We start from the raw sequence: 15,081 nt of genomic DNA, 5'->3' as shown, positions 1-15,081 counted from the left end.
CCAGAGTTCCTGACACACAGTAGGAGCTTAATAAATGCTTTTTCAGTGAATGATGACATTGGCAGAGTCAAAATCTTGGGTTGGAGGGATTTCAGGGCTGACCTGGTGTGGAATTTCTATATTTATTTTTAATTATTAACTATAGTAGCTAACATTAAATAACCCTTTAAGGTTTGCAAAGTGATTTATATATATCATGCCATTTGATCCTCACAACTACCCTGTGAGATAGATGCTATTAATACCTTCATTTACAGAAGAGGAAACTGAGACTAAGAACATTGAAGGGTCCAGGGTCACACAGCTAATAAGTGTCAGAGGTAGACTTTGAACTGAGATCTTCTTGACTCCAAGTCTTGTGCTTTTCCCACTCTGGTCAGCTGTTTTATTTAGAAGACCAGACTAGATTCCAATTTCAGTTTTTGGTGTTGGACCTGCTTGCGATTGAGATTGATCTGAATGATAAAACTGTGGGGCCACCGGCGTTGCTGTGTGAATCACTGAGTGCCCGTCATCCCGAACCAGTGAGAAAAGCACAGAGAATCTCTGAGACCAGGCTGGCCTCTTGGGCCATTCCTGGCTCACAGAAAAAAATTCTTGCCAGAAAGAGTGAGAAAGAGGCTGCTCTAAACTTTGCTCCCCCACCCCCTCCGCGTTATCACTTTTGGATGACATCCAGAACCTGACTCTCGTTTCTCCCCCCCCATTTATTCAGTAACATGTCCGATGCTCTGGCAAATGCCACCTGTCAGCGCTGTCAGGCCCGTTTTGACCCGTCCGAAAGGATTGTGAATAGCAACGGGGAGCTGTATCACGAAAATTGTTTCGTCTGTGCCCAGTGCTTCCGGCAGTTCCCAGATGGACTCTTCTATGAGGTGAGGATGTTTGCTTTGGTGCTCTGGCCTGTGGCTGGGGCTCTGCCTTGCATGCTGCCCCTAGGGCCGACTCCTGCTGATCTGACCCCTCGGCTGCTGCCCCCTTGCTGCTCTTTGCTTAGTCTCTTGTTCCCTCAAAGGCTGCGGGGTCTGCTCTGATGTTCTCTGGATGGCTCTGCCTTGAAGTTCTCACTCTTAGAATATCTGACCCGTCTTCCTCTGGCAATCAGGGGTGTCTTGTTTTTGCCATCCTAGAAAAGCCAAGCAGCTGAGGGCTCTGAGACTGAAGAGTATTGTGTGGAGGATAAAGAAAACAGTTAAAAAATCCTTGTGGCAGGGCAGCTGGGTGGCTCAGTGGATAGAGAGCCAGGCCTAGAAATAGGAGGTCCTAGATTCAAATCTGGCCTCAGACACTTGTCACTTAGTCCCAAATGTCTAGTTCTTACATCTCTTCTTCTGCCTTGGAACTGATATTTATTATTGATTCTAAGATAGAAGGGAAATGTTTAAAAAACCCCATAAAACCAGCGGACTTAGCCAAGCCAACCAAAAATATCAATTATTATATTTATTTTAAAAATAAATTGTTTTAAGTTGCACAAAATTGAAACAGAAAAAAAGGAACGTCATTAAATGTAGGGAGGTGGCACCAAAAGGGGATGCTAAGGTCTCTTCCATCTCTAAAACTCAATTCTGTCTTTTACCCAGTTAGTCGTGCCCTGGAGCACAACATTCAGAGCTCTCTACCACCTGCTTCCTCCCTCCCTTTCCACCCTTGTCGTCTATTGTTCTCCATGCACCTTATGCTCCATACAAACTGGGTAACTCTCTGTAATCTTAGATCCTGTACTTTATTTCTGCTTATCACCATGGTTGTAACATCTGGTCCCTTACTCCCTCACTCCACCACCATATTTATCATTTCCATCTCTTTTGTTGTTCAGTTGTTATAGTCGTGTCTGACTCTTTGTGACCCCATTTGGGATTTTCTTGGCAAAGATATTGGAGTGGTTTGCCATTTCTTCTCCAGTTATTTTAACAGATGAAGAAACTGAGGCAAATAGGATTATTACCCAGTCAGTAAGCGTCTGAGGCCAGCTTTGAACACAGGAAGATGAGTCTTCCAGACTCTAGGCCCAGCACTCTATCTACTGCACCAGCTATCGTCCCTTCAAACCTTCTTCATCCTTTAAATCACAACTTAAATGTTACCTACTCCATGAAGTTTTTCTTTCTCTCCCTTCCTCTCAGACACCTTTCTTCTTAGACCTCATCTAGAATTATGATTCATATCTCTCTAATGTATTTTATGTGATATTATATATTAGTTTTCTGTCTTTATATTTTATTCCCTTTCTAGATCATAAACTGCCTGATGACAGAGACGAGGTCTTTTCTTAACTCCTATCACTCCCAGGCCTAGCCCAGTGTTAAGTGCTTAATACCTAATAGGCATTTAATAAATATTATTCCTTTGCTTGTTACATAGAACATTGGCTCTGATAATTTGCCACTGACTTCTATTTATTAAGGGACTGAAATTGCCATGGCTAACTCTTTCCTCTTCCTTACTCTCATTCTTCATTTTATTCCTTCATTTCTGTTTCTTCTCTTATATTTTGTCTTTTTAATGAAATGTTCTAAAATGCTACCTGTTTAAGGTTTATGTCCAGAATCTGATGCTATGGAAATAATAATCTGTAAAAGATGAATCAGAAAACAAAGTAACCTCAACATCCTGGCATTCCTCTCACTCCTTCTCTCTGTGTTTTGCTTACAGTATGAAGGTCGAAAATATTGTGAACATGACTTCCAAATGCTGTTTGCTCCCTGCTGTGGGACATGTGGTAAGGCCAGACTGAAGCCAAAGTTGCCATTTCTTTAGTCTGAAGGCTTTATTTTTATGAAGTAGGAGGAGGGTGGAATAGCATGGGGCTTGTTTTTATTTTTTTTTTACCTATTACATGTAATAACACATTTCCATTGAAGTTTTGTAAAGTAAAATGATCCAAATTGTCTCCCTTTCACCCTTCCTTCCCCCTTCCCAGAGCTGGCAAGCAATTTGATTTGGGTTATACTTGTATTATCCTGCAAACATGTTTACATATCACTCATTTTTGTAAGAGAAAAATCATATAAAACCAAAACCCCCAAACAAAAACAAGGGGTTTATTTTTAGAGGAGAGTGAGGGCTAGCTTTTGAACAAGTGACCCCTTAACTGGTGCCATTTGAGGGATGTAGGGCAGGGTACCTGAAGATATTACCCCTGTTGTTTTTTATGTGTACCTGACATTCAGCCACAGGAAAATTACTCATTTACTCCTTTAAAAAAGTAGATTCTCCTTACTCCTGCTTTTCTGAGTCTGCTAGCATGATTAGATTAGTGTTTAGTCATGTCCAACTATTCATGACTTCATAGACCTGTTCATGGGGGTCATCTTGGCAAGATACTAGAGTTGTTTGCCATATCCTTCCTCAGTGGAGTAAGGCAAACAGAAATTAAATGACAGGATCACATAGTCACTAAATGTCCAAGGTCATATTTGAACTTAGTTCTTTTTGACTTCAGGCCCAGCACTGTATCCACTGAGTCACTTTGCTGCCTTGATAGCAGCATATACCATGATCTTAAATCGTTATTAGCTGAGAACAAGTCTCTCAGGAACTGTGACCTAGGATAGTCATCTATAATTCAGGAAAAAGCCAAAAGAGGAAGGATGGGGATATTATGATTCTGACCAGGGAGAACCCCAGAGTCAAACTTCATAATACCAGGGAGGGCATCTCTAAGAGGAAAATAAAAATATATGCTAGCAATGACACACCCATGCACAGAGCAGGGCTATTTTCTTGGCACTTGCTTTAGAAAAGTCGGTTTATTTTCCCTTTCGGAGGGTATTTTTCATCTATTAGAACAGTACATTGAAACAAACTTGGCAAAGCAGGAAGAAAATGTAGCAAGAGTGAAGTTGTTTCTTCCCTGGCAGGTAGGAATGAAGCAGAGATGCATCTTTTTCCCTTCTCAAATCCTCCTTTTAATTTTCTAGGTGAATTTATTATTGGCCGTGTCATCAAAGCGATGAACAACAACTGGCACCCAGAATGCTTCCGCTGTGAATTGTGTGATGTGGTTCTTGCTGATCTGGGCTTTGTGAAGAATGCTGGGAGGTGAGGAAAAGCCGAGACTTATTGGGGTGGTGGGAGAAGCGTAGGGGGCCAGGGAGGAAACTGGAGAGTGAGGAAGCATGATTTGGAGAGGAGATGTGAACTACAGTGAGATGTTGTTAATAAGTAAGGCACCAGGGCATAACAGGAAGAGTCCTGGACTAAGGGTTAGGGAGGGTTGGATTTTAATCCCAGCTTTGCCTTGAGCTGGAGAACCTCCAGGAAAATCTCTTTACCTCTCTGGATCTCTGTTTCTCCATCTCCAAATGGGATGTTGTGATGACTGCACAAGAGAACTGATGTCAAAGTTCTTTGATGGCTTGCATTACATAGTGCTTTAAGTTTGCAAAGTGCTTTACATATACTAGTGATATTTGATTTTTACAATAACCCTGTGAAGTAGGTACTATTATCATCGTCCTCATTTTACAGATGAGAAAGAAATCTGTGGCTGAGGTTAAGTTACTAGCCTAAAGACACACAGCCAGTAGGTATCTTAAATGAGATTTTAACTTAAGTTCAAATCTGGCACTCTATCCACTGTGCCACCTCACTGCCTGAAGAGTAGAAAGTGCTATACAAATGCCAGTCAACCAGCAAACATTTATTAAGTGGTTTCTGTGTGCCAGGCACTGTGCTAAAGGCTGGGGGATACAAAAAGAGGCAAAAGACAGTCTCTGCCCATGCATGAAGAGCTCACAATCTAAAGGGGGGAGACAACATTCAGAAAAATATATTCAAAGCCAGCTATATACAGGATAAAGAGGAAATATGTAAAAGAGGGAAGGACTGAGAAAAGCTTCTCTTCAAAAGACAGGATTTTAGATGGGACTTAAAGGAAACCAGTGAAGTCAGTAGGTACCATTAGGGAGGGAGAGCATTCCAGGCATGAGGGGTGGGGAGTGGTCAAAGAAAATGCCCCAAAACAAGAGATAGAGTGTCTCGTTTGTTGGATAGCCTGGTAGCCTGTAGCCATTGATTTGAAGAATACAATACGTGGAGGAGAGTAAAATATTAGTGTGATGGGAGGGAAAGGGGAATGGAGTCCTGGCTGGACGGCTAGGCACAGGAAGATAGCTTTAGTAAAATATTACACTTTGGATTGGGAAACCATGGTAGAGAGGACTATGAAGAAGAAAACTGAGATGAGACGTCAAGGATGCCCATGAAATCCATTGGTTGAAGGGGTAGAAGGGCAAAGGAGATTTCCTGGTAGCTAGTAAACAGAGGGAGAAATTTTATTAAAACAAACATGATACAGCTTCCCACTTTTAAAACTGTGCATATTTATAATCAGCATACATAGGTACAAAAAAAAGAAAGGAAGATCACTGTACAAATGGAAGACAAGGGGATAACTAACTTGATGGGTAGGATAGAGCGAGAAGGGAACACAGATGTAGTCTTGAGTTCATGTGGGGATCACCAGGGGCTGGAAGGAGGCATGATGACTGCTTGGTTTTGCTGATGGAGCCTATGGATATCATGTCCTTGAAGTCAAATGGAAGTGAGTATGCATCCCATTTAAGGCATCCATGGTCCATGCCACCATTTTATTCTCCCGGTCCAGACTCAAGCCAGATAATCAGTCCAGCTACGGACTCTCACATAGGGTATTCAAGATACATGCTGGGAAATTGTAAAGAGATTGTCAGTACAAATTTTAAAAGGCAGAATTTTTAGAAGTTTAATTTTTTAAAAAACATATCAGGAAATCTCCAGAGCAGAAATAAAAGTTGACTTCCATTGATTTAGACCACGAATGTAAAATGTCATTTGGGGACCAGCCTGACTTGGCCCCTATGGTCCAGTTGTAATCAACCACCAAGTATAGGCCACATCACTATGTTAGCTAAACTAAGAGGCTAATATCTATAGCCAAGGACCTGATAATGTGAATACTATAGTGTTTCTTCCCTTTCTTCCCACCATCTCCATCATCCCCGCCATCTTCCTTCCCCCAGACATCAAAGCAGACATTTAAAGGAACTTTCTTTCACTCAAGCAATTTTCAGCTCAGTTTCTCAGATTCTTTGAGGAATAGCCTCCCCCTCTCTGGCGTTAACATAATAAGAGGTCAGTAGCTTAGAGGTCAGCATTGAGCCAAGAGAAAGACTTCCATTGTTCTCTAATTTTCATGGCCCTCCCCTTTATCTAGGCTGAGATCATTAGGGTATCTAGTAACAGTAAGCATAGCTGGAAATTTTTCTTCTGAGGGACGAGGAATCTTGGTTTGATTACATGTTAGTCCTTGCTTTTCAGAAATGTAAGAGCTTGTTAGAAACTGAACAACAGGTGGAACCTCTGATCAGATGTCTTAAGTGGATTGTGAGTGGTCCACCAATATTTGAGCCTGTTTTCTCAGTAGGTGGCTGCTTGCCTCTGTTTGGTGTGGAAGAAGCTGGATTCTTCTACCCTAACACACAAAGATGGAAGACCTCTGCGCAGGAGGACCGCTTGTTGCTGCCCAGGTCCACACCACCGACACGGTGTGGCAGCCTCTTACGTCTGGAAATCCCTTTCACAGTTCAGATTTAGCACTCAGGGAACTCTCATTTGTCTTTCCCTCGAAGCTTGGGGGCAAGGTCATGGCCCTTTTGCCACAAAGCAAGTTACACAAAGCCTCACGAAACTTCTCAGCCACGAAAAAATACATGACGGGGTCCAGAGCCCCGTTGAGGCTAGTGAGGCAGGACGTGATGCGGTTACTGAGGGCCAGGACCCGCTGGGCCTCGCAGGAAGCCCGGGTGCCATCGTACTGGAGGACGTAGATGTATCTGTTGACGTGGTAGGGCACAAAGCACACGAGGAAGATCACGAGCACCATGATGATCATCTTGATGGCTTTGTCCTTGAGGTGTTTCTCCACCCGGTGGCCACTGCGCAGACTCCGGATGATCAGCAAGTAGCACGTGACGGTGGTGACGAAGGGGAAAGTAAAGGCTACGGCCAAGGACACGAGAGCGTTCCGGGAGGCCTTCTCCCGGTAGAGCTGCAGGCAGATGGTGGTGTCGTTCACCTCCACCGTTTGCGCGCTGACCAGCAGGGGGGCCATAGCCACGGCCACCACTGCCCAGAGGAAGGCGCAGGTCAGGTGAGCGTAGAGAGGCCTCCGGAGTTTGATGGACTTGATAGGAAGCACAATGGCGAGGAAGCGGTCAACGCTGATGCACGTGAGGAAATAGATGCTGGCGTACATGTTGAGGTAGAAGAGGAACCCGGTAAGACGGCACGGGATTTCCCCAAATGGCCAGTGGTTTCCAGAAAAATGATAAACAAGTCGGGTGGGAAGTACCAGCACAAATGACAAATCGGCCACGGCAAGATGCATCAGGAAAACGTTGGCTGGGGTGCCCGATTTTTGGTCCCGGATAAAGAGCCAGAGGGCAAGGGTATTGCCAACAAAGGCCAGGATGAAATCCAGAAGATAAAAAGAGGCAAAAAGAACATTTTCCAAGGGTGTTTCTTTGCCACATTGCTCAAAAGCATCCAGGGAATTGTTGAAGCGATTAGAAGGGTCCACCACCAGGCTTTTCATTCTTCAGCTCAAGTTGGGAGCCCAAGGGAAGATCCTGAAAAGAATGAGAGGACCCGGTCACAAAGGAGCTGACAAAGTCAAATGCACTCTTTGTCTGACACAAGTGAGGGTCTTAATTTAGGATGACCTCAAAGGTTTATGGGTCCCAGAGTTTAGTCTTTTAGACAACCATGATCAGATTCAGGAAATCCCCAGCAACCTAACGATCCATAAACAGAAATCAAATGAATTAAAAATTTGAGTTCACCTCTTGAGATTTATGGAGTGGTTTCCAGAGAGGGCAAGCCCCCTTCCATAGGCTTATTGCAATTTCTGAGTATCCTTGGGGCTGCCTCTGTTAGTTCTGGAACATTAATTAGATAAACAATTCCACTGCTGCAATTACCTCTTTAATGAGGCTTATTGATGCCCAGACAAATTTGTTTGGGTGTCACAAGAGTCCTTTGTTACTGAAATTCTCAAACACAATGCTTCTTTTAGGACCTCTGCCTTAGACTGCATTGGGGAGGTAGCATGTGCATGGAAAGAGAGGCAATGTTTGGCTCACAGCCTTACAAATAGCCAACCACTCAATCATGGGGAGCCTGGGCTCAGAAGTCAAGAATGCCGAGTTCATATATTTTACTATCCAGCCTATATAACCCCTGGGAAGATGAAAGAAAGAAAGGCCCCACTATCCAGAGTCTAAGCTCTTTTTCTTCTCCCTTTTAGTTCATTTAGATTAAAGGATCTACTTAGGACAAGTTTTCCCACCTTCTATCTTTTTCTGACTATAGACGAGATTCTGCCCATCCTCCCCAGAGCTCATCAAGAGTTGTTATTTGGGAATTTATTACCCACTATAGCTAACCAGACAGCTAAATGTCTTAGTGGATATAACATTGAGCCTGGAGTCAGCAAGATCTGAGTTCAAATCTAGCCTCAAATATTTAGTAGCTGTGTGACTCTGGGTAAATCATTTAACCTCTGTTTGCCTTAATCCTCTGGAGAAGGAAATAGGAAACCATTCTGGTATCTTTGCCAAGAAAACTCCATGAGCAGCACTGGTGTGCCATGGTCCATGAGGTCATGAAGAGTTGGATATGACTGAACAACAACAAATAGCTAACTAGAGTGCTCATGTTAATAATGATACATAAGCCTGACATTGCTGTTAGCAAATTTATCCTTTAGATACTTCTCTGGCATTGAGGCTAAAGTATTAGACCTGAAGTCAGAAAGATCTGGGCAGGAATTCTACCTTCTACACTTTTCAGCTACGTGACTGGTCAAGTCATGTAATCTCCATCAGCTTCAATTGCCTCATCCGTAAAGTGGGTATCCTAAGTCCTGTAGTACTTACTATGGAGTCATCGTGTGAGGCTCAAATGAAATAATGAATTAAAGCACTTTGAAAACCTTAAAGTGATACATCAGTAGCCGGAATAATTATTGTTCTTTGTTTTTGCCAACTTAAAGAAACTGTGTTTTCATAAGCTCTTTTCTTAATTTATTAGAAAAGTGGTGAGAATTTTCCCCTGAGGTCCGCTAAGCAGGATATAAAAATATTCTCTTAACTGATGATGATATCTTTATAGTTTCCAGTATGCAGTTTAATGATAACAATGTCCTGCTCTTGTCTATATTCAGAAGGCAGGTCAGTAATTCTCCATTGCTAGAGACACAAGGACACGGTAGGCAGTCCTTCCAGCTCCCCGGAACAAACAGAATCTCCCAGGCAGTCCTTAGTAGATTCGGAAGAGCTCTTTATCTATTTTCTGCAACCGCCACCCATGGCCACTCTCTATACCATTAGTTCAGCCATTTTCAAGATCTATACCCACAGCTGCCCCCATTATCATTTGTTAGGCATGTATGTCTCAGCTGCCTCTCCCAAGTTTAGAATGAGGAAGAAAAAAAAAAGAAACTAGAGAGAGGAACAAGTTCCTTTCTGAAAATATAACTTTTCCTGCCATCTTGGATTCAAAGATCCTGTTCAGATTTAGCTGTCAGAACTGAGACAATCATGGTAAAAAGATAAAAGGTTCCATTTTTCCTACTCCCACCCCAGGGTTATAGCTTCAAATCAAATCAGTGAGCATTTGTTAAGTGCTTAATATGTGCCAGTCACTATACTATATATGTATGCATATATACACATGTGTACATGTATGAATTAATTTTTACATTTAAATTTTTTTCATGGTTACATGATTCATGTTTTCTCCCTCACCTCATCCCCCCATCCTCCTGGAGTTGACAAGTAATCCCACTGGGTTATACATATATATATATATATATATATATTATCACTTGAATCTATTTCCATATTATTTATTTTTGTAAAAGAGCAATCCTTTAAAACCAAAACCCCAAATCACATATCCATATGAACAAGTGATAAATCAACATGTATGTATTTTTTAGAATGTTGGGCTCACGATCTCAAATATTACTTTTAATTCTGATATTCTGGGGAAATCCCCTCAAAGTAGTTTTTAATATAGAAGCAAAAAGATCCATGTGATAGTGTTGGGAGGGACCTTAAATATCATATCATTATCATTGCTAGCATGTAAGCTTACTTACACTAGGAAACATTATCTACACACACATGTGTGTGTGCATGTGCATGTGTTGGCTCCTATCTTCAAGGGGCTTATGGAGTTCTGTGTCTGTCCTAGAGGTACAATTCTTGAGTAGGGAGTGATGTGGTCAGAGTTATTCTTTAGAAATGTCGATTTGTTGTCTCTATGGAAGATGGGTTGGAGAGGGGAGAGAGTCTAAGTAGAAAGATTCATTAAGAGGCTACTATAATGGAAAGATGATGCAGAGTGAAATAAGCAGAACTGAGAGAACATCGTACACAGCAACAGCGATATTGGACGACGATATCTGTGAAAACGTGGCTACTTCCAGCAATGTGATGATCTGGGACAGTCCTGAAAGACATGATGGGGATGCTATCTACCTCCAGAGAAGGAACCGTCTTTCACATCAGTGTATATTTCTGGCTTTATTTTGGGGTTTTGGTTATGTGTGAGTTTGCTCTTACAGCAATGACCAATATGGAAGTATGTTTTGCATGACAATAAAAATAAATTTTTTTTTTTAAAAAGGAGGCTACTCTAAGACAAGAGGAGATGAGGGCCTGAATCAGGTTGTGACTGTGAACAGAGTAGCTGAGTCGTGTCAAGATTCAGTTGACTGTATTTGACAACTGATTGGATATGGAAGATAAGTGAAGGCAAAGTGTGTTGGATAACTCTGACGTTGCAAGCTTGGGTAACTGAAAGAACGGAGGTGCATTTGATGAAAATACTCTGAAGAGGAGGGGTAGGTTTAGGAGGAAAGAGAATGACTTTGGTGCATATTGGTTTTGGAAAGTGGCTAGGGGATACCCAGGTAGAGATGTCCACTTGGCATTTGGAGAAGTGACCCTGGAGGTGGAGGAGGGCTGGATCTGTACATTTTAGAGTCGTCTCCATGAAGATGACAACTGAATCCATGGACCTAATAAGCTGACCAAGGTAGAGTGTGGAGAGAGAAGAGGAGAGGACTTAGGACACCACCAACTATCTTGTGGTACATAGATATCGGAATATTTGTTCAGATCTATGTGGTACCTCTATGCAAACATAGGATTATACATTTAGAGCTATAAAGACACTTAGGTCAAGTCTAGCTCCCCCATTTTATGTATAACAATAATAACAATAACTAGCACTTTACAGATGTTATTTTATTTAATCGTCACAACAACCTGTGGAGTAGTAGCTTTTATTTTTTCTAACTTTATATTATTTTTTTAAACCCTTACCTTTCTTTTTTTTAAATCTTAAAAAATTTTATTTAATTAATTTAGAATATTTTTCCATGGTTATACGATTCATGTTCTTTCTTTCTCCTCCTCCCACCCCCTCCTGTAGCCAATACATAATTCCACTGGTAAACCCTTACCTTTCATCTTAGAACCAATACAATACAAGTGTATTGGTTCCAAGGCAAAAGAGTGGTAAGGACTAGGCAATGGGGGTTAAGTGACTTGTCCAGGGTCACACAGCTAGGAGATGTCTGAGGCCAGATTTGAACCTGGGACCCTGGCTCTCAATCCACTGAGCCACCCAGCTGCCCCTATTTTCCCCATTTTATTATTTATTTATTATTATTATTATTTTAATTCCCCATTTGAAAAATAAGAGAACTGAGTCCAGGAGATTTGCCTTGGATCACACAGTAAGCATTAGATGCCAAAATTGAACTCAAATCTTCCTGGCTCAGTTTATGACTATGGTGCTAGAGCCTATAGACATCTGTGGTGTTAGCTTCATGACTTTTCTTAAGTGTGGATTGTAGAGTGTGGGGCAGGCAGGAATGAGGTGGGTTCAGAGAGCAGTGCTATCCTTTCAAGAAATCTCATAACATTTTAGTGCTGTTAAGAGGTATAATACTCCATTTTGTATTTTTAACTCCCAACTTCCAGTTCTTAATCTTTTCTGGTCTCCTCCCCACCAAGTACCAGCCTTTTCTTCTTCCCAAACCTACTTAGAGAAGGAGAAAAGAGCCAGTGATGGCATCTGCACTCTTATTGACCACCAGAATGATAAGTTCAATGAAATCTGTTAAAAAAACCTCATGTCTTCTGTGCAATTTCCCTCTGCTTCTCCCACACCTCCCTCCTCTGATGGCTGCTGTCAAAGCAGCAGGTGAGAGGCTGAATGATGTAAATCCTTCCTCTGAACACAAGGAATCATTTGTGGAGGGGGTGTGGGTGAAGTACTTCCAAGGGAGAGCCTCAATCTGATTTTGAAGAGAAGGGAGATAGCATGAGATAGTGGAAAGAGCACTCGCCCTGAGAGCCCAAAGACCTTGGTTCAGATTCTGGCTCTGCTACATTTCTTAGGCAAGTCATCTAATCTCAGTTTTATTATCTGTAAAACTGGAGCATTAGGCTCATGATCTCAAAGATCCATCTCCATTTGGACATTCTGGGAAAAAGCTCTCTAAATAATTTTTAATTTGAAACAAAAATGTCCAGGTGTGTAATTAGAAAATCTTGAACCCCTGAACTACATTACCCAGAAACCCTTTTCTTTCATCCCCAAGTTGCGTGCTTACATTGTTTGTATATAGTTGGTATAACCCTTCCGCTCTCTTTTCCTGTATGTGCGGTTGGGAAGGCTGGTTTTACTTAGGCTTTGACTTTTGTCTTTTTATTCCTTTTTAAAAAGTTATTAATTAATAAATCATTAAATATAATACTTGAAGTTATTTGGATATTAATTTTTAATCTTACAGAGATGAAGGCAGGGCCTTAAAATTTAAGAAGTGGGCAGCTGGGTGGCTCAGTGGATTGAGAGCCAGGTCTAGAGATGGGAGGCCCTGGGTTCAAATGTGGCCTCAAACACTTCCTAGATGTGTGATTCTGGGCAATTTACTTAACCCCCATTGCCTTCCCTTACCACTCTTCTGCCTTGGGGCCAATACATAGTATTGATTCTAAGGTGGAAGGTAAGGGTTTGTTTTTTTTTAATTTAAGAAACATTATCATCACCATCATCAAAGCATTTATATACAGTGCCTGTTATGTGCCAGCCGCTTGCTAGAGTGCTTCATAAATATCTCCTTTGATCCTAGGAGTTAGGTGCTGTTATTATCTTTACAGATAAGTAAACTGAGGCAAACAGCAGTTAAGTGCATTACTCAAAGCTATGCAGCTAGTAAGAGTCAGAGGCTGGATTTGAATTCAGAGTCATTCCTGGCTCCAGCACTTTATCCACTGTTCCACATAGGTACCTACTACATACATTTATACAGGGTATGAAACCTCACTGTAACTCTAATGTAACACGACTCATTGTTAGGAAGAGTTTAGTCAGTAGATTAGGGGGTTAGCCCTATAGAAGTCATTATCCTACAGATAGTATTATAGAGCAGCTCTCACATCTTGGCATAAAATATATGCTCCAATAATGCTACACACCTATTTCTATATCACGTGCTTATATGAAGAATAATTAGAATATGAGGCCATGAACTATGATTAGAATATGACATCTTCCCCCAATTTTGGGGGGCAAGAATTAAAGCTGTGCATCATTCTATCTTCTCTGAGTCATTTGTTACTATCTGCATAGTGTTGCTGTAAATTAGATATCAATACATTATCTCTGAGAAAGTCCAAGTTAATTCCAATGAACTTCTTCCAAGAACCTTCCAAATTACTGAGATGCCAAATACTACATAGAAGAGAATTGCAAAGAGAGTATGACCAAGTTAGATTCTTTCCCTTTAATCCGTTTTCTCAGAGGTCATACTGAGTGCTCTAACGGTACAGGGGTAGACGTCCAGGGCTATAAGTCAGAAATGACTTGAATCTTGGCTTGGGGGTCCAAGGACAAGTCACTAGAGGTTCATATTTTAGTTTCTTCATTTGTAAGGGGGGGGGAGATAATATCTGCCATTCCTACTTCACAGGGCCGTTGTGAGGATCATGTGAGATTGTGGGAGAGATCTTCAAGCAGGGGTCCTTAACCTTTTTGGTGTCATAGACCCCTTTGGCAAACCAGTGAAGCCCAATTTTATAGGTATAAAATATATAAGATTACAAAGGAAGCCAATTCCAATAGAATAGTTATAAAATATATACATATATATATTTAAATGAAACAAGTTTATAGAGTTTGGGCTAAGAACTCTTTATTCTAGAGGAATACTTTGTACTTTTAGAGAATCACAGAATTCAAGTAAGAAAGGACCTCAGAGGTCACCTAATCATACCTGAAAAGAAATCCTATCTATAATATCTTTGATAAAGGCTCATTCAGCTTCAACCTGAATGCCTCTCACAGGGAACTCATTATCTTCTAGGGCAGCATATTTCATTTTGAGATGGCTCTGATTGTTAGGAAAGCTTTTCTTGTATCTGGAGGAAATCCAGCTCTGCTTCTTCTATCTTCTGGGCACTGCTTTTAGTTCTGCCCTCTGGAAAGAAGCAGAATTAACTAGTATCTCTTCTCCCAGACAACTCTCCAAAGATGTGAATTATAGCAGTTATAATCCCCTCTTCACAGTCCCAATCCTCATACAAGACACACTGCTCCAGTTTCTTTATCATTCTGGTCAAATCCCCTCTGGATGCTTACTAACTTGTCAACTTCCTTCCTAAAGCGTGGTAGTTAAAAGTCAACACAATATTCCTGATATGACATAGTACTCCAGAGTAGAGTACAGCAGGGCCATTATCTAATTGTATGCATGAGCTCTCTGTCTCTGTGTCTCCTTTCCTCCCTTTCTCTCTCCTTCACTCTTTCTCTCTTCCTTCCTTTCTTTTTCTCTTCCTTCCTTCCTTCCTTCCTTCCTTCCTTCCTTCCTTCCTTCCTTCCTTCCTTCCTTCCTTCCTTCCTTTCTTTCTTTCTTTCAACCCTTACCTTCTACCTTGGAGCCATTGGCTCCAAGGCAGAAGAATGATAAGGGCTAGGCAATGGGGGTCAAGTGACTTGCTCAGGGTCACACAGCTGGGA

General features: G+C 41.5%; 2 protein-coding genes across 2 annotated transcripts in view; one reads left to right on the top strand and one right to left on the bottom strand.

Annotated features, from left to right (window-relative positions):
• LIMS2 (LIM zinc finger domain containing 2) overlaps nucleotides 1–15,081 on the top strand; it is a 60,233-nt gene that overhangs the window by 14,169 nt on the left and 30,983 nt on the right. Inside the window, exons 2-4 of the mRNA XM_044669968.1 lie at nucleotides 716–875; nucleotides 2,656–2,722; nucleotides 3,924–4,044. Coding sequence (XP_044525903.1) covers nucleotides 716–875; nucleotides 2,656–2,722; nucleotides 3,924–4,044 — 348 coding nt within the window. The remainder of the gene's footprint in view (nucleotides 1–715; nucleotides 876–2,655; nucleotides 2,723–3,923; nucleotides 4,045–15,081) is intronic.
• Nucleotides 6,563–7,579, bottom strand: GPR17 (G protein-coupled receptor 17). Its single transcript, XM_044669969.1, has one exon. The coding sequence runs from the start codon at nucleotides 7,577–7,579 to the stop codon at nucleotides 6,563–6,565; it is 1,017 nt and encodes a 338-aa protein (XP_044525904.1).

This window comes from Gracilinanus agilis, chromosome 3, assembly GCF_016433145.1.
Source record: "Gracilinanus agilis isolate LMUSP501 chromosome 3, AgileGrace, whole genome shotgun sequence".
In the NCBI taxonomy this organism is placed as follows: domain Eukaryota; kingdom Metazoa; phylum Chordata; class Mammalia; order Didelphimorphia; family Didelphidae; genus Gracilinanus; species Gracilinanus agilis.
The sequence above is the reverse complement of the archived record's forward strand: the minus strand, read 5'-3'. Positions and strand labels throughout refer to the sequence as shown.

Excerpts from the sequence above, each read along its gene's own strand:
- GPR17 (XM_044669969.1), bottom strand. The coding sequence starts at position 7,579 with ATGAAAAGCCTGGTGGTGGACCCTTCTAATCGCTTCAACAATTCCCTG.